General features: G+C 34.0%; 1 protein-coding gene across 6 annotated transcripts in view; it reads left to right on the forward strand.

Annotated features, from left to right (window-relative positions):
- The window catches only part of XPR1 (xenotropic and polytropic retrovirus receptor 1), a 110,040-nt gene that overhangs the window by 24,753 nt on the left and 61,452 nt on the right, over positions 1 to 23,835 (forward strand). For all 6 annotated transcript variants that reach the window (XM_006088972.3, XM_014456067.2, XM_023754005.1 and 3 more), the window contains exon 2: positions 2,855 to 2,906. In XM_006088972.3, coding sequence (XP_006089034.1) covers positions 2,855 to 2,906 — 52 coding nt within the window. The remainder of the gene's footprint in view (positions 1 to 2,854; positions 2,907 to 23,835) is intronic.

Genomic DNA, 23,835 nt, shown 5'->3' on the forward strand with positions numbered 1-23,835 from the left:
GTGGAGGTTTTATTACATGGGCATGATGATTAAATCTTTGGCTATTGGTGATTGAACTCAATGTTCAGCCACTCTCCTGTCCTCAGAGGTCTTGGATGGGGTTAAAAGTTTTAACCTTCTAATCAGGTTGATGGTTTTTCTGGGGACCAACCCCTATCCTGAAGCTATCTGGGGCCTTCCCCACCACTCCTCCACCATTCGTATGCAAAAGATAGTAAATTTGAAGGGTTTTCAGAGCTTTGTGTCTAGAACCTGAAACAAGGAGCAAGTATTTTTTTGTAATAAAATAGTTGTATTACTTGTATTTTTGTAATAAAATACTGTATTGCCTCAAATTCTACATAAATAGTGAATATTTGGAAGTCTTTTTTACTATATATTGTCAAGCTTATTTAGTTATGGAACTAACAGGTTGGTCACTAATCTAAAGCAATGGTAATTCATTTGGGAAGAATATCATTTACTAGACTTCAATACAGAATGAGTTACCCTGGAGGTATATTCTTTGTGATTTTTTTTTTTTTTTTGGTGGTGGGGGCGGGGGGGGTTTATATGCTTGAATGACTTTAGGCCAGTGGTTTTGGGGAGGGCTGATTTTGTTCTTCCAGACATTTGGCAGTGTCTGGAGACATTTTTGGTTGTCACAACTTTGATGGATTGGTTGCTACTGCTATCTAATGGGTCCCTAGATGCCAGGGGTGCTACAAAAAAATCTTCTTATGTGCAGAACAGCCCCTCACAACGAAGAGTTATCTGGCCCTAAATGTCAATTGTTCATAAGTTGAGGAATGCTGGTGGCCAATTTAGGAATCACTAATAGATGGTATTTGAAACTTTGAAGCTGTGGAACTGGATACAGTCACCTCAGCTGATGACCAGCTCTTTAGCTCTGGAGCCTTATCCATTTAATTAATTCTACCATTTTGATAGATATGAATAAATGCTTTTTATTCCTGTCCCACAAACCACTTAAAGAGACCAAAGGGCAATCATTTAGAGTACCTAAATATGGTTGTTAGTTGATTTCCTGGTTTGGAAAAAAAACAATAAAACCTTTACTATCTTTATAGTCCTGAACTGTTAGGGAGGACTTTCCAGACCTCCATTGAAAAGTATTTCTACCCAAGATGAAAAGAATTCTGTAAATTATCTACACACAGTGTGAATGTACTTAATACTATTGAACTGTACAATTGAACAAAGTTAAGATGGTAAATTTTATGTTATGTATATAACACAATTTTAAAAAATTTTATTTAGTGTTTCATATTTTCTTATGTGGTGTTCCATTGTATTCCTCTGGGACTCTTGTTCTCAGTTTCTATAACTTCTTTCTTTTAGTCAGAGAGTTTATGTTCTCTCAGATGATTTTTCAGGGGCATTTTTCAAATGCCCTTTAATTTTTAAAGTGTACAAATTAGCCCTTGTCTTAAAAATTAGACAGTACTGGATTGGTATGAAAATAAAGTATTTTTGTTTTAGCCTATTACAGTTAATTTAAGTATTTCACTAAATTCCTTTTTTTCTTAATTTATTTTTTATTGTTGACAATATTAGAGATGTCCCCCATTCCCCTCCCTCTTTTGCCCCCCTTCACCCAGCCACTGTCTCACTTCAAGCTTTCATTGCACTATTGTCTGTGACATGAGCTATGCATATATGCATATAAGTTTTTTGGTTAATCTCTTCCTGAGATCTGTCAGTCTGTTCTATGTATCCATGCCTCTGGACCTATTCTGTTCATCAGTTTGTTTTGTTCATTAGATTACACATATAAGTGAGATCATGGATATTTGCCTTTCTCTGGCTGGCTTATTTCGCTTGGCATAATAATCTGTAGGTCAATCCATACTGTTGCAAAGGGTAAGAACGCCTCTTTTACAGCTGCATAGAATTCCATTGTGTAAATGTACTACAGCTTTTTAATCCACTCATCTACAGGGGCACTTGGGCTGTTTCCAGATCTTAGCTATTGTAAATAATGCTGCTATGAACATAGGGTTTCATATATTCTTTCAGGATTCTTAGGATATATTCCCAGAAGTGGGATTGCTTGGTCAAAGGGCAGTTCCATTTTTAAATTTTTGAGGTAACTCCTTACTGTTTCCACAGTGGTGGCGCCAGTCTGTGTTCCCACCAGCAGTGTACTAGGGTTCCCTTTTCTCTACATCCTCAACAGCACTTGTTGTTTGTTGATTTACTGATGGTAGCCATTCTGTAATACCTCATTGTAGTTTTAATTTGCATCTCTCTGATGAATAGTGATGATGAATAGCCACAGCAATCTTGAGAAAGAAGAACAAAGTTAGAGGGATCACAATACCAGATATCAAACTGTACTACAGAGCCATTATAATAAAAGCAGCCTGGTACTTGCACAAGAACAGGCTTATAGATCGGTGGAACAGAACAGAGACCCCAGAAATTGACTCTCGCCATTATGGTCAAATGGTATTTGACAAAGGAGGCAAGAGCAATCAATGGAGTAAAGACAGTCTCTTCCATAAATGGTGTTGGGAAAATTGAACAGGTACATGCAATGAAACTAGACTACCAACTTAAACCATACACAAGAATAAACTCAAAATAGAAAAAAGACTTACATTTAAGTCATGAACCCATAAAAACCCTAGAAGAAAACATAGGCAGTAAAATGCAGACATCTCATATAACAGATTTTTTGCTGATACATCTCTTAAGGCAAGAGAAACAAAGGAAAAAATTCACTAAATTAATTTAGGGAACCGTATATAGTCATTGTGTGGATATTGAAAAAGAAGTAATTGTTTAGCTTCAAATGCTTTTAATGTAAAGATTATTCAATTCATGTATTCCTTTTGTTTCTTCCTAATAGGCTTTCAAGGATATGCTGTATTCAGCTCAGGACCAGGCACCTTCTGTGGAAGGTAAGATGCATTAACTCCTTCCTACATGTAGTCACATAAAATCTCTTTTTAAGGAACGATATTTTAAACTGCACAGTACAAAACCAATATAACCTGTCCTATTATGTAGATCTTTTTTAGTTTTCATAATATGTGTCATAATTACATTATATTTCAATCAGATTATTTTTTGTTTAGTTAACATTTTCCCTATGATGGATCTTTTATATATCCTTAAATCAACCTTAGCATTGTGAATCATATACTGGCTTAGAGTCAAATTTCTTATCTGTGTCATTTTCAACCCCTCCAAATGTATTTTCTTTTTCTTTTTAAAAATTCTTTATTGTTGAAACCTCCAAATGTATTTTCATATCTTTCTCTTTATCCATCAACCTTCAGTGGATCCTTAATCCATAATTAGTCTGGACAACACACCTTTTTCTTTCTATTTATGCCATGTCTTTAAACTGGGACTAAAACAACAAAGCACATTTTCTGTGTGTGTGTGTGTGTGTGTGTGTGTGTGTGTGTGTGTGTGTGTGTGAGAGAGAGAGAGAGAGAGAGAAAGAGAGAGAGAGAGAGAGAGAGATAAGCATTTATATGTATGCAAGTACACAGTTTGGCAGTCATAAAACAACCTAAGGACAGTGGTTATCTCTCTAATTATCTTTATTGATCCTTCTTTTTCTGTTACCTCAGCTTCTGCTCACAGCTCATTATTTATGGGTTTAACCTTTGATAGGTTTGGAGAGTTCTAAGTTAAAGTAGTATGGGTTCTTGTGTCAGTAATTAATTAGCTAATTCAACAACTATTTTTTGAGAGAGTATTCTTTCTGAGGCTGGGTATTTTAAATTTTTTCCATCACTTTTTTTTTTTAGGAGAGAAGAATGTGAAAAAGTATTTGCCAAGAATATTCTAGATTAATACAGATTAATATCTTTATGAAATACCAAACTGGTATTCTATGAAGTCATTCTAATGACAAGCTTTTTCAGGCTTATTTTTATGACATAGATGTTGAAGTTGTTTAATAAAACTATAGATCTATAATCTAAAATTTTGTTATCTTACATCTTTCATTTCTAATCATTTTGAATTGAAAATGTGCTTCCTTCAATACTTCAAAATCTTTACCAGGATATTGGCACTTAGATACTAGTGTTATGTCACTGAATTTGGTTTATAATATATTTAATTCTCTAATATTTCACTGAAGACATTTAAGATTTATCAAAATATATAGTTCTTTTTTGGGTTATTATCTCATATTTAATGTGTCCTAAAGAGTACCTCCTCAAAATATTTTAGTATTGTAAGAAAAATGAAATTACATGGAAGTTAAACTGATTTTCTCACCTTGTGTAACTTGCTTTAAATAGTGATTCTTTTAATTTTATTTTCAAGGTTGTGCTACTTTAATTTTTTTTCTTTTTAAGTTTTACCATCTGGTTTGTAACAAAGATACTTTGAGATATGTTGGAAATTATGATGATCTTTCTTCAGCCCTTTATGCTGGATCATGCTGTAATTTTCATACATTTCTAGCTCTTATAGAAAAATGGAATTCTGTGAAAGTCTGCTAAAATGAACATTATTTAGAGTTAAGAACTTTTTCTTTACCTCACTGCCCAGAGACAGTGAGTTTCATAAAGCTATTTCTTTTACAGTCTGAGGGCATAATATAAAAATTTTTTACTCTGACCTAGAAGGCCCTAAATAATCTAGTCCTTCGTCCATGACTTCACCTTCTGCCATTTTCTTTCTTGCTCACTAGACTCCAGACACATTGCCTTTCTTATGTCCCTAAATCAGGCCAAGCTTGCTCTTACAATAGGTCCTTAGCTCTTGCCCTCTGTTGAGAATCATTGGATCATTCTTGAAGGGCACATGGCTGTGCCCCTCAAGAGGCCTTTGAATGCCCATTCATATATATAGCTATTTAGTCACTTTATATTACATCACTCTAATTTATTTCTTTGCATAGCATTTGTCACTTTCTGATATCTGTGTTTTTTCATTGACTTATTCTCTTGAGACCAATGTAAGTCCCTTGTGACCAGAGATTTTGTCCTACTATCTAAAATAGCCACATACCTTATATATTTACAGAGCGCATCAGTGGGTCGGAATAAAAATAATTATTTTCTTCAAGCTTCCTTAAAATCAAAGTATTGTTTATGAAAAAAGGGAGTAAATTAACCTAGCTTGTGTCTTTTTAAAAATTTTTAAACTTTTCTAAAGAGATGCAGATTTTCCTTGCTGGGTAGATGGCTAATTGTATTTTTTGTTGTTTTATAATGTTGATACTATAATTTTATAAGGTATAGTCTGAGCTGATACATGTAACATTTCTTTAAAACCAGTGGAGAAACAGATGATATAAAGTCCTAATTTAAAGATTTTGTGTTTTTGTGCATTTATGTTGTCTTGATGCCAAGCATAGAATTCCCTTTGATTGCTGAGGAATCATATTTTATAAGCTACTGGGTTGGCTGCATATTTTTTGTAAGATATTAAACCACTTCATGTTTTTACATATGTGATATGCCTCCCTTCAAAGATACATGTAATAGGCATAAATTTGAAAAATATATGAATTGTTGGAGAATTTTTTTTTAAATGTCTACTCAGTGGAATATATTTTTCAGATTGTTTGAATTAAAATAGAAAGACCTCCAGATGCTTTAGTTGTTTTCTTTTCACATTTGGCCTCTCGTTACAAAGTATTCCTTTATTTTTTATATTTTAAAATATTGTTGAGAATACTACATATGTTAAGTATTCCTTTTGATGGGGAGTGTACATAGCTAGTGTTAGCTTAATACAGTTCTCTGACTTTCTGAAATGAAATGAATAGATATAGTTAAGGACATAAGCCACTGACCACTACTACAGTGGCCTCTGCTTTTCTGCCATTTCTTCTTTAGTCCCCAATCTTATGAACAGGTTTTGTTGGATCTTTTTTGCTTACGTTCCCTCTGCTTATTCAACTTGGTTAGCAGATGTGTTACAGTCTCCCTAAGCTCCTTAGAATTCAGCTCTTAGTAGCATTGAAGATGAAAGTATGCTTGTAAATTATTCATTCTGATTATATGCTTGACTTCACTTTAGGCATCTTCTTCCACCTCACCTCTGTCCCCAGGTCTTTGTTGTTTTAACAGATGTGAGCTTGCTTTTTAGTTCTAGACGATGGGCGACTAATTTTAGAATTACATTTCTAAAATTTATGAAGTACCTTATCAATACAATGCCTAATCTTATTTAATCCCCCTCCGATTGTTTTGAAGCAAATTTCAGAAATCGTATCATTTTATCTGTAAATATTTCTAAAGGATAGTCTCTGCCCCATCACACATAAAAATATTAATAGTAATTTCTATATTATTAAATACCTGTCAGGACTCACATTTTCCTAATCATTTTATTATTTTATACTTTAAAAAAAGATTTATTAGTTTGAATAGGACCCAAATAACATTCATTTTTTGATATATTGTGATTAATTAAAAATCTCTTAGTTCTCATTTGATCTATAGTAGCACCATTCATTCTGGTACACAGCAGCCAGATGTAGCTATTTAAATTAATTGAAATGAAATATTCTGACCCTCAATCATACTACCTATATATATATATATAATATATATATATATATACATATACATATACATATATATATATATATATATATATATAGAGAGAGAGAGAGAGAGAGAGAGAGAGAGAGAGAGAGCTTAGTAGCCACATGAGGTTAGGGGCTACTATATTGAACAGCATAGAATATTTCTCTCATTGAAGACAGTTCTGTTGGTCAGAGCTCATCTATAGGTTTTCCCTCTAACTTACTTTATTTCTCTTCCATTTTCCTTTACAATTTATTATTATTTGTTAGAACAAAAAGACTTTTTTGCTTCTTTTGGTCTTTCAGATTCTGGATTTTACTGATTGCACTTCTGTGGTGTACTATACCTTAACATGGTTTCTGTTTTCTGTAGTTCCTGTAAATTTTTAGTTAAATCTAGGGACTTGATGTAATTCAGATTAAATACTATGTACATATATTTATTCCCCTAAGAACACTTTATAGGTGCTGATGTGTATTTCTGTTAGGAGGAATGTATAATAGCAGATTGTTTCTCTCTTTGTAATGTTACTAGCTATTGACAATTATTGCCTAACCCTAGATTCATGAATTCAGTAAGGTTTACAAAATAGTGATGTTCTAATTCTCCTGTGTTTATCACCAGAATTTTGTAAAGAGAAACTCCCCTTTAGTTACCCTTAGCTATACAAATTGTATAGGAAAGGTAGGATAATTGCCTAATTCTTTCCCTTTGTTGCTAGTTTTCAAAATAATATTGGTTCTCTAACATTTTCCAAAGTTGACCAATGAAACTTTTTATAAGTGTCTTAATGAATTAACATATTTAAATATACTTGGTATGTTTTGGTACAGTGTAGTTTTTATCCTTGTTAACGATCAGATTTTCATCTTTGGCCCAGTGGGAACCTCTGCAGCTAATTTCCTCATTGCTTTTGATATGACCCTCATAGTCTTTGGTAGCTCCTTTTTTTTACCTGATATGACAAAATTTTCCAGGCTCATGTATTTCCAGCCTAGGACATGGGATCAGACATTCTGGCAAGGAGTCAAGGTTCTTTTAGTGCTAACCAGGGTGTGTTAATTCCTTTAAAAGCCACATACTGGCAACTCTTTCAAAGTGTCATTGCTACTGAGTTATTCATTGTTTTAGGCTTTATTTTTCAGCAGAAGTACATACATATATATCCGCACATGCATGCACATGCACACACTTGTAAATATATATGTGTATATTTTTAAAAGATAAAATATCTCATTCTTTAAAGCATAAATTGTTAGTATATTTTGAACTTGAAAGTTCTATTCTATTTGAAAAGATGAAGTGTGATGATTTTTAGGATTGAATAATATTCTTAGGCCTGGTAACCACAGGTTGATCTCTTTAGGATTAGAGTGTTGAGGGGTAGTGAATACCAATACTGATTAAAATTCCATTTTTTCATTGAAGGTTGAGAAGTGAAACATAGTTTATCACCTACGAGACTGAGTGCCAATTTATGGTTCCTGATGAGAAATTGATCAGCTATCTGTTTGTTATAAGAGTTATAGTTAGTGAGCTTAGAAAAGGAAATAGAATTTACTTTAGTGTGTTACCACATGCAATTAATTTTGCATATACACCGAAAGCACATCTTATTTGAAGTTAAAATAGCTGTGATTTGAATCAGGGCATTGCAAATCTAGTGTGATTAAATATATTTAAGAGTTTCTGTTGTTCTACAATTGCTGTATAAGTCCAAACAATATGTTATTAGGCTATTCACAAAGGAATCTTTTGGTTGTACAGTGAGAAAATGAAATAGCGAAATTTGTGCATTCCTTTTACAAAGGATGAGACAGAATAAGGTAATTTATATAGTAAGATTTATTATTATTATTATTTTAAAATATATTTTATTGATTTTTTACAGAGAGGAAGGGAGAGGGATAGAGAGGTAGAAACATAGATGAGAGAGAAACATAGATCAGCTGCCTCCTGCACACTTTAGACACCAGTCACAAGTCCTATGAAACTGAATCGCATGATACAGAGAAATCATTTGTGAAAGGAAGAGTCTTATTTGAAGAAAACAGCCACCCCAATCTTCAGCAACCACAACCCTCATCAGTCAGCAACCATCAACACTGAGGCAAAACCCTCCCCCAACAAAGATTACAAATCACTGAAAGCTCAGATGATGGTTAGCAATTTTTAGCAATAAATTATTTTTTAATGAAGGTATGGTCATTTTTTTAAGACATAATGCTATTGCACACTTAATAGACTGCTGTATAGTGTAAACATAGCTTTTATATGCACTGGGAAACAAAAACATTGGTGTGACTTGCTTTATTGCAATCTTTGCTTTATTGTGGTAGTTTGGAACCAGACCCACAATATCTCCGAGGCATGCCTGTATATGTTTGCAGATCAAAAACGATTGGAATGAATTGCATGCTGTCAAGGAAAATTGGTTTTAATGGCAATGTTAATTAAAAGAGGAGAGCATAGAACTTTATTTACAGTTGAGAAGAATGAAATCTGGTGAAAAGTTTGCAGATAGACTTGCAGAAATAGGGATTGTGTGAATCTGAAAGATAAGCTTGGAGAGGCATGCTTGGGTTCTGTCAGGTGAATCAAAATGTTTGAATTAGACTTAATAAATTGGTGCATTTTAGCATCTTTCTAATATTTTATTTCTTAGAGATTAATAAAGCTAAAGTATGGTTTATGAAAAGGTAAGTGGTTCTGACAGAAGAAAAGAACAGAGAAAGTGCTAGGAGATAGGAGAAGGAGCTGCCTTTTAATATGGTAATAAAGCTTATTAGGTTATCTTTTAAGAAATATTAAAAGGAAGACAAACTTAGTTATCCAAACCAAACTAAAGCATGTGTCTTAGAGAATAAACCTGATTAATGAGGAATGGCAAATATAATTATGTAGGGACATAGAGGAGAATTTCCAAAGACTTGCAGTTTCCATTGTCTTAAAGCCTTATGGAAGGTTTTCGTTCTTTATGGGAGTACTAGAGGCCCAGTGCACGAATTTGTGCACCAGTGGGGTCCCTCGGCCTGGCTGCAGGATCGGGCCAAAACTGGCTCTCCAATATCCCCCGAGGGGTCCCAGATTGCGAGTGGGCTCAGGCCAGGCCGAGGGACCCCATTGGTGCACGATCGGTTGGCCAGCCAGGGAGGGACCGCAGGAGGGTCCTGATCAGCTCAGTCCTGATCAGCCAGACCCCAATAGCAAGCTAACCTACCGGTCAGAGCGTCTGCCCCCTGGTGGTCAGTGCATGTCATAGTGAGCGGTTGAGTGGCCTTAGCATATCATTAGCATATTACCCTTTGATTGGTTGAATGGACGACCGGACACTTAGCATATTAGGCTTTTATTATATAGGATAATAAACGACTTGAAGAAATAGGCCACATTAATTATCTGCTGTACAATAAAAGATAATTAGAAACTGTTAGCATAAAGTAACATTTATAAATTGATGAGTTAGAGCAATCTGAGGTATGATTTTATGTGTAGGAAATGAAATTGCATATTATAATTTAACATTAGATCAGTTATTTTTTTTTTTTTAAATATATTTTATTGATTTTTTACAGAGAGGAAGGGAGAGAGATAGAGAGTTAGAAACATCGATGAGAGAGAAACATCCATCAGCTGCCTCCTGCACATCCCCCAGCTGCCTCCTGCACATCCCCCACTGGGGAAGTGGCCCCTTGAGTGTGGCTCTTCCTAAGCCTTAGGAGTACCCTAATTAAGTTAATAACAATGTACCTACCTATACAGTGAGCCAAACCGGTTTCGGCGATCAGTTATTTTCAAAGTGTGGTTTTTTGACCTATACTCATCAGTATCACCTAGGTACTGACCACTGGCCTAGGCCATTTGTGTTTTAACAAGCTCTTCAGGGGATTCTGATGCATGCTAAAGTTTAAAAACAAACTTAGAATGTTACTATCCTTTCTTGTACCAGCCAGTAAATAAAATTCTATATATGTTATTCTGTTCAAGAATTGTGCCCTTATAGAGTGCCTTACTCAGTTAAATTATTCATATCATAATTTTTAAAAGGTAGAATTGATAAAAGTAAAATCAGAGCATGTGGTGGTTAGATGTCATTAAAATTTAAAAGAGTAGTTCTCCATTCTGTGTTGACACTGGAGAAATCCAGGTTGTAAGATTTCAATGTTCTAGATAAATTTATCTTTCCTTTTTTGGGGTGGGGGGTGGTACCATTTATTAACATTTAGTCAACAAGTCTGAGAATGTTGAGTTTGACCTGCTAAGGATAAACTTAGGTAGTTGTTAGTAATTGGTTTGGAATGTCACTTGGAATAGTATCAAAATAGGTCTCTGATAGAGGCGAGGAAAGATTTTGTGCCTATCTTAGATTTGGACAGGAATTAAAACCATTTTTTCATTGTTTTTGTGGGTCTCAGTTTGAAAGTCATTGTCCTAATATAGGTAAAATGTGTCTTTCTCAGACACAGTATTAGGGTTTAGATTGTTATACACAATGAGCATTTAAACACATGTTTAAAGGAGAGAGTTAAACCTTAAACTAGAAGCATTTACAGTGTTACTTTAAATTAATTTATACATTCAATTATATATTTTCATTTTATTTAGAACTCTCATTTTAAGAAAAGACTAAATGAAACTAGAAATTAGTTGAGAAATTAGCCTATGGTGTGAAATGATCTGATGTATAAGTAACTTAGTTGAACAGACATGTAATTTTATTTTGTTTTTAAGTGATAAGTTAATTTATAATTATTAACCTGAAGTTTGAATGGTCTTTTGAAAAAATCTTACCTAAGACAGCTAAATGCTTGACCATCAGAACACTGGTCCCAAAATAGAGTTTAGACTGTTTTTCAACTTGACACAGTTGTCTCTCTTGCTTTCCTTTCCTCCTGATATGATGTTTCCATTTTTGGGATGGGAAGAGCTCTGATTATTTATAGGCTAGTGTGTTTTGGACAGGTGGTGTGTTTACACAGATCAGGGGAATTATCAATGTTTCACAAGATCTTTAATATGAATACATTTTGTTTTATCACTTTTTGTATTTAAAAGAATGAAGTAATTATGTTGGGTGAATGGAGAACACTCTCTTTAATTTTATATTTTAACACAGAAGGTGTCCTTAATATAGTAGGAATTTTCCAGAGTTTTGGAATAATAGTTACTGGTAAGCCATATAGCTTTGAAATTTGAAAAAAAATTTAAAGGATGTGTTTGTGTCTTCTTAAAGAGTGTAGAGCCCTGGCTGGTTTTGCTCAGTGGATAGAGTGTCAGTCTGTGGACTGAAGGGTCCCGGATTCGATTCCAGTCAAGGGCACATGCCTAGGTTGCGGGTTTGATCCCTAGTAGGGGGGGTGCAGGAGGCAACTGATCAATGATTCTCTCTTGTCATTGATGTTTCTATCTCTCTCTCCCTCTTCCTTCTTCTCTGAAATCAATAAAAATATTGTAAAAAAAGGAGTGTAGAAATTATAAGCATATTCTTCCATTCCAGGTTTCTGCTTTTTATTGACAGGAGTTTTTTTTAGGGAGTTTTGTATAACTCTAAAGTATTCATAAATTATTGAAGCTTTACACATACTATAATTCCAAAATTATAGTAAAGTCAGAAAGTAACTACTGGCAATACTACAATAAAAACTTCTGAAGTTTAACATTTGCACATATTTTCAGTTCTGAAATCATTGTTATATTAATTATGTAAGTAACCTTTTATTGTACTAGCCACTGTCTTCTCCAGTGAAGAGGAGTTCACATATGGACCTGCTTTTACTTACTTCTTTGCAATAGGCAGGAAGTACTTTGGTCTTATTCCTTTTTGAGAGCCCTGCCTTTTGAGAACCTGTTCCCATATGGTTAGAAACTGACTGATATCATATAGTGCCATTCCAAAAGATATTGAGAGTAAAATAGTTTCCTCCTTTTTTTCTTTCCCTTATCTGTCTTCATCTCCTTCTGGAACCTCCTCTTTGTTCTACTGGTATATCCATTAAGCCCTGGTCATCCAAAGCCATTTTAAGGTTTCTCTTTTCTTTATTATACTGAATTGACAACTCATTGTAGGATCATCCAGATACTTCACCTACTAGAAGTAGTTAGCTTACCTCTTGAAATATTTGGCTAGTTAATGACCTGTATCACATAGTTAGAAACCTCTTTCTATCTGGATATTGTGTGACCATTAGTGCTCATCTTGAAGCAGGGCTAACTTATCCATTAGGTAGGCCCATGATTCTCTTAGGAACCCATAAAACCTGTTTCAATTTTAATTTATTTTAAAATCAGAAGAGAAATGAGTATAAAGTAATGAATATATAATGAATCTGACCTGGATTATATTAATCTTTATACTAATACAATTGTAAAATATAATTTTCAATGTTTTTTAAAATTGAGGTAGTGGCTTCCAAGGCAAAAGTGCCTGGGACTTGTAAAAGTCATAATGTGGCCTGCATTGTTGAAGGGTAAGTAAGGGTTTGTGGGGGCTAGGGACCGAGATTGGCAAAATCTTGAGTAAGAAATTGATAATTAGCCCAGCCAGTGTTGCTCAGTGGTTGAGCGTCAATCTATGAACCAAGAGGTCCCGGTTCAATTCCCTGTAAGGGCACATGTCTATGTTTTGGACTCGATCCCCTGGGGGGCGGGGGTGGGGGCGAGTCTGTGTGCAGGAGGCAGCTGATTGATGTGTCTTTCTCATTGATGTCTCTTTCTATCCTGCCCCCTTCCTCTCTCTCTAAAATCAATAAAGACACATTTAATAAATTTAATTAAATCATAGATTCACTTTAAGGAACTTAAATAAATATGGTTTCTCTTACACAGGCTGCTGCTAGTTGAAGCTCAATGATGACTGAAAAATAAACTGAGTACTTAGGTAGAATAAACACCACTTGATATTCTAAACCCCAAATAAAGATGCCATTCCTAGTCAATGAATTAATCATTATGTTGAGAGGCAGTATCTATTTTAATATTTCCTCAGTTATCATCAGAAAAAAACTACTATAAGATGTACACATCATTGATAACAGAAATGTGGTTAAAATGTGGTGAAGTGGAAAGTACATCTTTGATACTAATAAGCCCTGTAGTTTTTTGGGATCCAGAAATCCATTGCCATAAAACTCACATTTCAACATAGAATAAATCTCTGTGGTGAAACAGGGATTGACCATTTCAGATCTTGATTTTAGGCACTATGATACACTAACTGGGATAGTTATAACAATTATTCCTATTTTACAGATTAGAGAAAGAGTAAAAAAAAAAAAAAAAGATTGGAGTATCTTTTCCAGGGTCAGATATTTAATAAGAAAGAGGCAGGGCCAGTATTTTAACTTTTTTAAAAATATATATTTTATTGATTTTCCACAGAGAGGAAAGGAGAGGGATAGAGAGCCAGAAACATTGATGAGAGAGAAACACCGATCAGCTGCCTCCTGCACACCCCCTACTGGAGATGTGCCCGCAACCAAGGTACATGCCCTTGACTGGAATCGAACCCGGGACATTTCAGTCCACAGGCTGACGCTCTATCCACTGAGCCAAACCAGTTAGGGCAAGGGCCAGTATTTTAAGTCAGGTAGTCTTGATTGCAGAGCCTTTGCTCCTAACCATTACACTGCCAAGTTACTAAATTCAGGTTTGGATATGTTGAGTTTAATGTGTTTGTGGGACAGCCGATGGCAAATGTTCAATGTGTTGTGTGAGTCCGGAGCTCAGTAGTAGTGATATGGGCCAGGTGTCCTCCTCATGTAGAGGTAGACTTTAGTAGGAAGAACCTACCGTTGAAGATTAATATCTTGGAAACCAAGATGGAGGGATACAAACTATAAGTTCACCTCATGAACTATAAGTCAATATGGAAGAGGGAATCTCAAAAGATAACTGAAAATAAGTTTAAGCCAAATCATGTTTTTTTAGAAAATTCTATACTAGGTAATATATAAGCTATATTTTTTCCTCATTGCCTTAGCAACGATGATATCATTGATGTCTGTGGCAAAAGTTAAGGTTTTATTTAATCAGCATTGCCTCTCTGTATTAGAGGGGATGTTGGAACAGAAAAAGATTAACTCAGAATGTGACCTCATTTGGAAATAGGGTCTTTGCAGATGTAATTAGTTAAGGATCCTGAGATCCTTGTCTATAATGAGCCAGTGAGGAAAAACAGTACAATTTAGAGGAAGAACTGATCTTTAATAAAGTTTTATTGTGCTTCATTGAATAATGCCTGTTGAAAAGCAGAAACACACTTAAATTCCAAAGTACATATTGTCAAACAGAGTGTTTCTGTTTGGTTTTTAATAACCCAAGTCTATTTGAAAACTAATCAAATAATGTCTTTTTAAATGTTTTTAAACAGATTTGGGTATTACATTATGGCTCTCTAGACATTTAACTTGTTTAGACTTAGGAAAAATTGATTTCCAATTAACACCAGATTTCATAAGAAAGAAAATATTAGCTAAATAATTAATTCCATGAAATGACATGTATTACAAACAGAAACAGGCAACATCTGTTAATTCAATTGGGAAGACAGGATTGAGCTTGATCCTTTTATTTTTAAATTAGGTATTGTTCAGAATTTTTATTTGAAGCACATTTTAAGTACATTTAGTGACTAATACTCTGTCACATCAGAACTTGAAATATTTGAATTGTATATAGTCATTAAGTATTTTATTGATCAGTCAAATGATGAGAGCTGGTGAGTTTGTTGTTCTATATATAAAATACCCATCTATCTAACTAGCTCTAAAATATATTTATTTTATGCATCATGGTTTATAGTTCATATTTCATATTAAAGCCTAATAATAGTATTGTTTTTATGACAAGTGGACTTTTATTCTAATCATTAGTAATTAATACATGTTTATTTAATGTTTGCAACAACTACTTCACTCACAACCTGTTTAGTATTTTTGGTCAAGGGATCTAAGTGTTATATAATTTCTTTTCTTTTTTTCCCCTCAAAATAGTTTTTTTTAAATTGTTTAAAGTATTACACATAGTAGTACATATGTCTCCTTTTTCCCCCTTTAACCTCCCCCGCCCCCCTCCTACCCCCCCCCCCCCCCCCCGGCACATGCCCTCACCCCCCTAGTGTCTATGTTCATTGGTTATGCTTAAATGCATGTATATAAGTGTTATATAATTTCATTTCCTTGAATCCAAAACTTAGAAATTGGAATACTTAAAAAAAAAAAGAATGCAAGTAATGTTAGCAATTTAGCCTCATGGTGTTATTGTAGTTGCTTAAAAACAGCTTTTATCTTAGTTTTTATCTTTACTGGCTATCAGGATATGCACTGGCTTTCAGAAGATGTTACGATTATGGGGGGAAACAGAAACTTTAAGACACTTATGTTCAAAGCTCTTATCCATTCATTTCGTAGTGAATTGCTTATTTGTACTTTAGCTCATAAAAGTTCATAGATGAATGCATTATTTTGTTTGTAATTTGCCTTAATTGTTAGATTTTAAAGTTCTTAAATATAGGCATTATTGTTTTTTTAATATTTACCATTTCCCACTCAATAGATATTCAGTGAGTAAGTTATTTGGAGTTCAGATTAGTGAAAAATTTTTTAATAAGTTAATAGGGAAGAATTTATTACTAATTAAATGTGGGAAGATACAGAAATATTTTGATTTTTAATTGAACTCTGAAAGACAGAAAAAAGTGAGATAATGCAGATGTCTGTAGAGAATAAACAGAGCACATGTACACAGAAAAATAAGAGTCTCTTAGTTGCCATGGCTTTCCAATTCCCGTGAGACACACCTCCATCAGTATTTATGTGGGTGGGTCCCTAGCTTTCCAACCAAACTTAGTCCCTGTGGCAAACCTTCTCTTATTTAAAGTGATTCGATTATCTGCTCTTTGAATTTAAAAGAATATAATGAAATTAGCTTTCCATTTAAACATTTGCAAAGAAAAACATTCTTATATAAATTTTCATATTAAAGTTTATGTACATTATATCCTCGATTACCTGCTATAATAGATCACAGATTAGGCGGTCATAACCCAGCTTGAATCACAGTGTTACCATTTATCAACTATGTTATCTTTTTGTTGTTGTTAATCCTTACCCAAGGATATTTTTCCATTGATTTTTGGGGGGAGAGGGTGGAAGGGAGGGGGAGAGAAGGAGAGAAAGAAACATCAATGTTTGAGAGACACATTGATTGGTTGCCTCCCACACGCCCCTGACCACAGCCTGGGATCAAGCCTGCCGCTGAGGTACATACCTTTGACCGGAATTGAACCCGAACCCATCAGTCTGTGGGCCAATGCTCTATTCACTGAACCAAACTGGCTAGGGCTCAATTATGTGATCTTGAACAAATCATGGCTGAGTTTTAGTTCCCATGTTTGTGAAACATTTATATGCTATCCAGCCAGTAGTGTACAGGAGCTGATTGTTAAATTTTTAGAAATCTTATGAGCTGACTGTTAGACAGCCATCATTAAAAATTAAATTACATAAATTTATAATTAAGTTACATTAAAAGGAAAGGCAATAAATGCTCAAAACTCATCACTTCCTAATTATTTTACTACATTTTATTAGTATTTATGTCTATTGTATCTATGGTGAAATACTATATAATGATGTGCTTTTGTACATCTCTTCCCAACTCTGTGTTCAATGCTATCTCATTCATTGGTAGCTTGAAAGCTGTCGTACCAGGAAATAGTAAATACTATAAACCAGAGCTTGATTTATTGTTTTGTTGATTGTCTCTATTTAAGAAAGTGCCAGTAAGGTGGTTTAAACTTGAAAGTTCATTGAGTCTGTTGCCTGTTATTGTGAGTGGCACCAAAAAAATTGAGGAAATATTCTAAATTATTAACTAATTCAGCAAAATGTTGCTCATGTCATTGATGAACATGTCAGGTTATGACATATATCTTCGTTGTTTCACTCTTTTTCTTATTTTTTAATGTAAATGAAAATATCAAACAACATAGAGGTTGTGACTACACTCATTTATCAGTTGGCAAAATCAAGAGCATTCTGTGAGAATCAATTTGGTCTATGAAATTTACAATAAAGAGACTTGTATATTTTATTGTACTTTAAAAAATTTGTCCTATACATCCTTTATATCAGAAAAATATATAATAAACACATATACTTTTTTCACACACACACACACACACACACACACACACACACACACACACACACTCGTACATACCAAGAGCTGATTGTTCATGTATCAGCACACCACTGTGTCTAGCACAGAGCAGGCATTTATTAAGTACTGCTTTTTTCTATCCTTTACTCCCCTTTGGCCTTTTCAAACAGAATCAAAATATCTGTTATATGTAATATAATCAAGGTTGGTGAAAGAAAATCTTAACACTGACTTTAACTTCAAGGCTATTATATCCTCTAGTATTACCACTTTCACCAGTATTAAAAGCTACTTTAGTTAAAAAGGACAAATGAAGGGGTGAGGGAGTATGGTTTTCTTTTGAATTTCTGGGAACTTTCAGGTCTAAAAATACCAATACTTCATTACATTTCAAAGAGGGACATTAGAAGTTTAAAGAATATAATATTTATTGAATATTGAAAAAACAGTTATGAATCATAGCAATTATCAACATTTTCTTGAAAATATTTTTCTGATAAATGGGAGCAATTTAAATTTTGGTTTTAATTTTCAATCTTTTTCGTCCTTATCCACTTCCTATGTGAATAAGGACATTGATTTTATAAAAAGCATTTCATCAATGGGCTGATTTTCTTTTTCAATTACTACAAAGATATATTATAGATTCTTTGACAACATTAGGTTTTCCATTATTATGATTGATTTTTCTTTCCATTTTTAATCTGAAATAAAACATTTTCTAGAGCTTCTGTTGGATGGTTATTATTTTCTTACACATTCAGGATATATATTAGGAATCATATAGTCACTCTTCTCACTTCTAGTTTACCTTTGTCTAGTTTAAATAAAAGCAGCTGTATTTCTGTAGTGCATAGTTGATTGCTTCCCAACTCCCATAGGAGAGGAATCAATTTTTGAACATAGAGAAAAGATGAAACATTGAGATACCTTTCTGTGTGGATTTAATGTTACTAATGAGGGAAACGTAAGCCTTTACACGTTTTAATCCTGTTATTTCCAAAAGAATAATATGGGCTAATAGTGTTTCCTCCTCATGAATGTTTGAAAATATATAAAGGAATAATTGAATTATATTAGCATCTTTGTAGGAAACCAATTGCCAAACATATGCGGTCTGTTTCTGGGTTTTCTATTGTACATTATAACACTTGTCTTCATTTCTAACCTGTGTGCTGCAAAATTTTTTAAAAGCATTACTTGACTTCTTAGTCAGGGAAACTGACCTCTTTCCCCTTGGATTGTCAAATAAAAAATTATAACTGCCAACACAACAATAGTTGTCTGGTATGAATGAATCAAAATCAAACCTTTTTTTTGTAAGATAGGCAAAAAAAAAATATTTTAGTAATGAGTGTGTGTGTCATGAGATGAAAAAGGTTGAAAAGCTCTGCAAGAGCTTCATAGTAAATTTTGAAATTGGACAATATAAATATTCATTTTCAAAATTACTTAGCTATTTTAGGTTTTTTGCATTTCCAAGTAAACTTTAAAATCTGCTTCTCAAGTTTTTCAAAAAGAAGTCTGCTGGGATTTTGATTGGGGTTGCATTGAATCCATAGCTTGTTTTGGTAAGGATAGACATATTAACAATATTAAATATTGTAATCCATGAACATGTTATATTTCTCTACTTTATTTAGGTATTATTTACTTTGTCTTTGCAACATTTAAAATTTTCCATGTAATTTTGATTTTTCATATTTTTATGTAAAGACTTTGTACATATTTTGCTAAATTTATCCCTAAGTATTTTATATTTTTAAGCTATCATAGATGGTAATGATTTTAAATTTTATTTTCTAATTACTTGTTGCTAGTATATAGAAATACCACTGAATTTTTTTATATATTGCCTTTATGTAAAACCTCACTAAGCTCATCTAATAGTCCTAGCGATGCTTTTATAGGTTACTGAGGATATGGTACATACATATTATATTGCCTGTGAATTAAAATTTAATTTTTTTCAGTTCTGATCCATACGCTTTATCTATATACTAGAGAGCCAGTGCATGAATTCGTGCACGGGTGGGGTCCCTCAGCCTGGCCAGTGATCAGGAGCCCACCTGGGACATGGGAGGGCCGGGGGGGGGGGGGGGGGGGGACCACGGGAGGTTGTCTGTGAGAGTGCACTGACCACCAGGGGGCAGCTCCTGTGTTGAGCTATGATGCGCACTGACCACCAGGGGGCAGACACTCAACTCAGGAGCTGCCCCTGGTGGTCAGTACGCTCCCACAGTGGGAGCGCCGCTCAGCTGACCATCGGGTTCAGCTGACCATCGGGCGTCAGACACTGGGTTCATGGCTGGCAAGCACAGCTGTGGCAGCCCGAGCCTCTCCTGCCTCTGTGACAGTGCTACTGAGCGGCAGCAGGCTCAGCGGGGTGGGATGAGTGGGAGTGGCACCCGGCCTAGGCTGGGGCTCCTCCCTGGCCGCCTGCAGCTTTGCACACTACTACATTCCTTGGGGGATGTCAGACTGCTGGGATCGGGCCTAAACCGGCAGTCTGACATCCCCTGAGGAGAACAGGCCAGGCTGAGGGCCCCACTGGTGCGCAAATCCGTGCACCGGTGCTCTAGTATTTTATAATTGTTAATCCACAAGCTATGAGGCATTCCTTATTTATGTATCTTTTGTCTTAATTATTAGTAACTTCCTTAATTTGATATCATAATGATCAATTTTCTGCTATTAGTAAATAGAGGAATACTTTAATATAGTTTTTCTAAGAAGGCCAATCATTCAAAGCTTGAGTTTCACATCAGTATCTAATAAATAGTACTTGGAATGAATTTATTAGAAAATAGAAGTTTCCAATTTTTACAAAAAACTGCCATCTCTTTTAAGCTTCTTTTAAGCTGTATCTTTTACCTGCTACTGTTTAAAAATTTAGGACAGTTATTTTATGTTAGTAGGTTTACTTTGTGAGCATTAACATTAGCTTTATAAATTAAATAGCAATAAAAGGGAAGTCAAACTTGCTGGTAGCATTTTAAAATTTTCTTTGTGTTCTTCCAGAATATTATTATTGTCACAGTGAATTACTGTTTTATACATTTCCTGGAAAATTAAATATAGGTCACTTTCAGAGATAGAATAATTTCAATGAACCAATTGTTCAGTTTGCAGTGGCAGACCCTCTATCCTATAAAATAGAAAGAGCAAATGGCAGTAATCATTAAAATAAATCTCACCAGCATGTCTATAATTTTAAGTGTGTAAAGAATGGTAAGCTCATCTTTCATATAGACTATTGAAAATTGTTTCCATCAAAAAGGAAGAAGAAAGGAAGAGTTAATGTCTAAGGGGAATAAATATGTCGCCCATAAGTCTGGTGATATGAGCTTGGACCCTTATAAATACAGAAAGCAATGTAATGATAGCATCATCTATGACACTTGGTAATGGAAAAAGAGAAAGGAGATAGTATGAGTATGAGTGAAAATAAGATTGAAGCTAATTAACATTTACTTTCAGACTTGAATGCTAACCATGGCTGGTAGAAGATGCAGTGGGATGGAAAAGGAACTTCGGTTATTAAAAAAAGAACAGAAGAACTGTGGCAAAATAAAGCATAGTAGTTAGCATAGATGACTACATTTTAAAAAGGATTATTCTTTTCCTTTTTTGGGGGAATTGTATGGTTAAGTTTATTTATTCTCTTTGGTACAGTTTTATTGTAGATATTGAATAATTAAAATTACTTGGATCTGAGAGTTTACCATAAAATTAAACAATATTGGTATCTCCCTTTTCTTATCTTTATCTTTTCTGAGAGCTTTAACAATAGCAACTTTTTACCAAAAGTCTTATATGCTTGAGTTTTGGCACAAGAAACTTCTCTGATTTTTTATCTTCTTTATTCCTATCACTTTTCTTTGGAGATTTTTTAGGAATTTCCCCGTTGCTCAACTGTGCACTGTGGTTAAACAACTTAATTAGAAAATATTAATGTGAGTCTGAGGAGCACATAAACTTTTCTATAAGAATCAAAGGCTCCTTATTCCACTGAATATATTTCAGCTTCTTAGACATTTTAGATCCCTTCCTTTAGTAACTAGAGTCATTTCTCAATGTCCTTAAGACTCTAAGCTATAGTTGCTTATAATGATTCTCAGAATCTTGCCCAAATAAAAAAACTTCCCTTTATGTGAAAAAACATTCTATGACTAAAGATTTCAATAAGTTCAGAAAAAAAAATGCTTTTCACTGACTAACATTAAGTTCAGTCAGCTGCAGTCTTCTTGGGCTAATTTGTTCCCGACATTCTGGAACCTGGCAGAATTGCTATTGTATCCTTTCTTTTTATGTCAGAGACTTTACATTCTGAAGCAGTATGTCTTAACTTTCTTTAAGGTAAATAAGTCACAAAGTATCTTAAGGAAAATAGAGATGTCTCCTGGGATCTATAACATTTTACATTTAGTTTCAGAAGGAATTTCTTATAGTTTCTAAACTTCTAGTTAAGAAGGCCAGTTGTAGGGGTTTCTGATTTCCTTCGTGTCTTTATTTTTGTCTTGGGAACTCATTTTGAATAATGTTTGTCCTTTTCTAAAGAATTCCCACCCTAGAAATATTATATTAATTTACATTTTAATGGCTTTTTTCTTAATTTGATGCTTTTTAAATGTTAAACCAACAGATCTAATTTTCTTATGAAAGAGTCATTGAGGTACTAAAGCATGTTCAGAGTTAAACACGGGAAGATGTGGAACTGCATGATTTTCAGTCAGTCATTGGAAGAGTCTCTTTATCAGTGGCTGCTTTTCATGTCTATTTTGAAGATACTGAATGGTCCAGAATATAAAGGAGGAGGGATGCATATAAAACCCTGGCTTTGAGAGAATTTAAGCTAAGAACTTTTTTTTTAGTTGGTATGTTGCTATGAAATTAGAATAAAATTTGGAAATATTGGGGAAAATTCTCAACAAAGATGTAGTTTCTGGATCTTAAGAATTAACAAAGAGCGAAACATACTTTGGTTTATATCTGACTGGAATATTGATGTTATGTTTATTAAAAATGTTTTCTGTCCTTAGTTATATGCCTGTTACTTTAGAGAGAAATGAAATAGTTACATAGCCATAGTTACCTAAAAGCTTTATTCCTGAATAAGTAACCAGAGTCCTTTTAATTCTTATGGTTCATTTTTGTACTCATCTTAACAAAAAAAAAGGACTGAACATTCAGTTAAACTAATATTATTCATTATTTTGGGTAATCATCAAATATATTGTATTTGTTTGGTTGATAGTAACTCCAGTCTTGATAATATGTATAACCTGTTGTTTTGCAGAAGTGAAAAAAGAACTATGATTAATAATAATTTAGCTAATGGTAGATTTAACTAGATAGATTTGATTAACAAAGTAGCTTTAAATAATGGCATATACTTTCCAGTATATGAAATAATTAATTAGGCTAACAGAATTAGCAAATGGAAGACCTTATTTGAAGAGTAGGTAATTCTCTTGAAAATATAGTCATCTGTAATTAGATTAGTATTTTGTCATGTTGGTTAAAGAACAGTGCTGAAAAAAAAAAGTCCTTTTTTACTGTCCTTTAGGGGAATTAATTTCCAGATCTCTCATACTAGTATATATTAATTCTTGAAATTGTTTTGCCTGAGTAATCGCCAGCAGTTAAGGAGTCCCTTTTCAAATGCCTTTCCCTGATTTTATAAAGTAAAAACCTTGTCTCTTACTAAGTCTGAATTTTGTTATGATGCTTGGCTCTCTGGCTCTCAACAAAGGAATAGAGATAGTCCCAACCTAGGATGGTTCGACTTTACGATGGTACAAAAGCAATACTCACTCAGTGGAAACCGTACTTTAAATTTTGATCCTCTCCTGGGCAAGTGAATACTCTCTTGTGACACTGGCAGTGGCAGTGACAAAGATGACTTTGCCTAGCTGTAGGCTAATGTAAGTGTTCTAAGCACATTTAAGGTAGGGTAGGCTAAGCTATGATGTTTGATAGGTTAGGTGTATTAAATATATTTTCAACTTAGATGTTTTCAACCTACAATGGTTTATTGGGATGTAACCCTATTGTAAGTCAAGGAGCACCTGTAGTCTGAAATACTCAATACTTAGTATAGGTGTTGAGAAAGTAAGTGAGTAACAGGGTAACATCCTTTTGCAGTCAAATTATTTTCAAT

This window comes from Myotis lucifugus, unplaced genomic scaffold, assembly GCF_000147115.1.
Source record: "Myotis lucifugus unplaced genomic scaffold, Myoluc2.0 scaffold_54, whole genome shotgun sequence".
Taxonomy (NCBI): Eukaryota; Metazoa; Chordata; class Mammalia; order Chiroptera; family Vespertilionidae; genus Myotis; species Myotis lucifugus.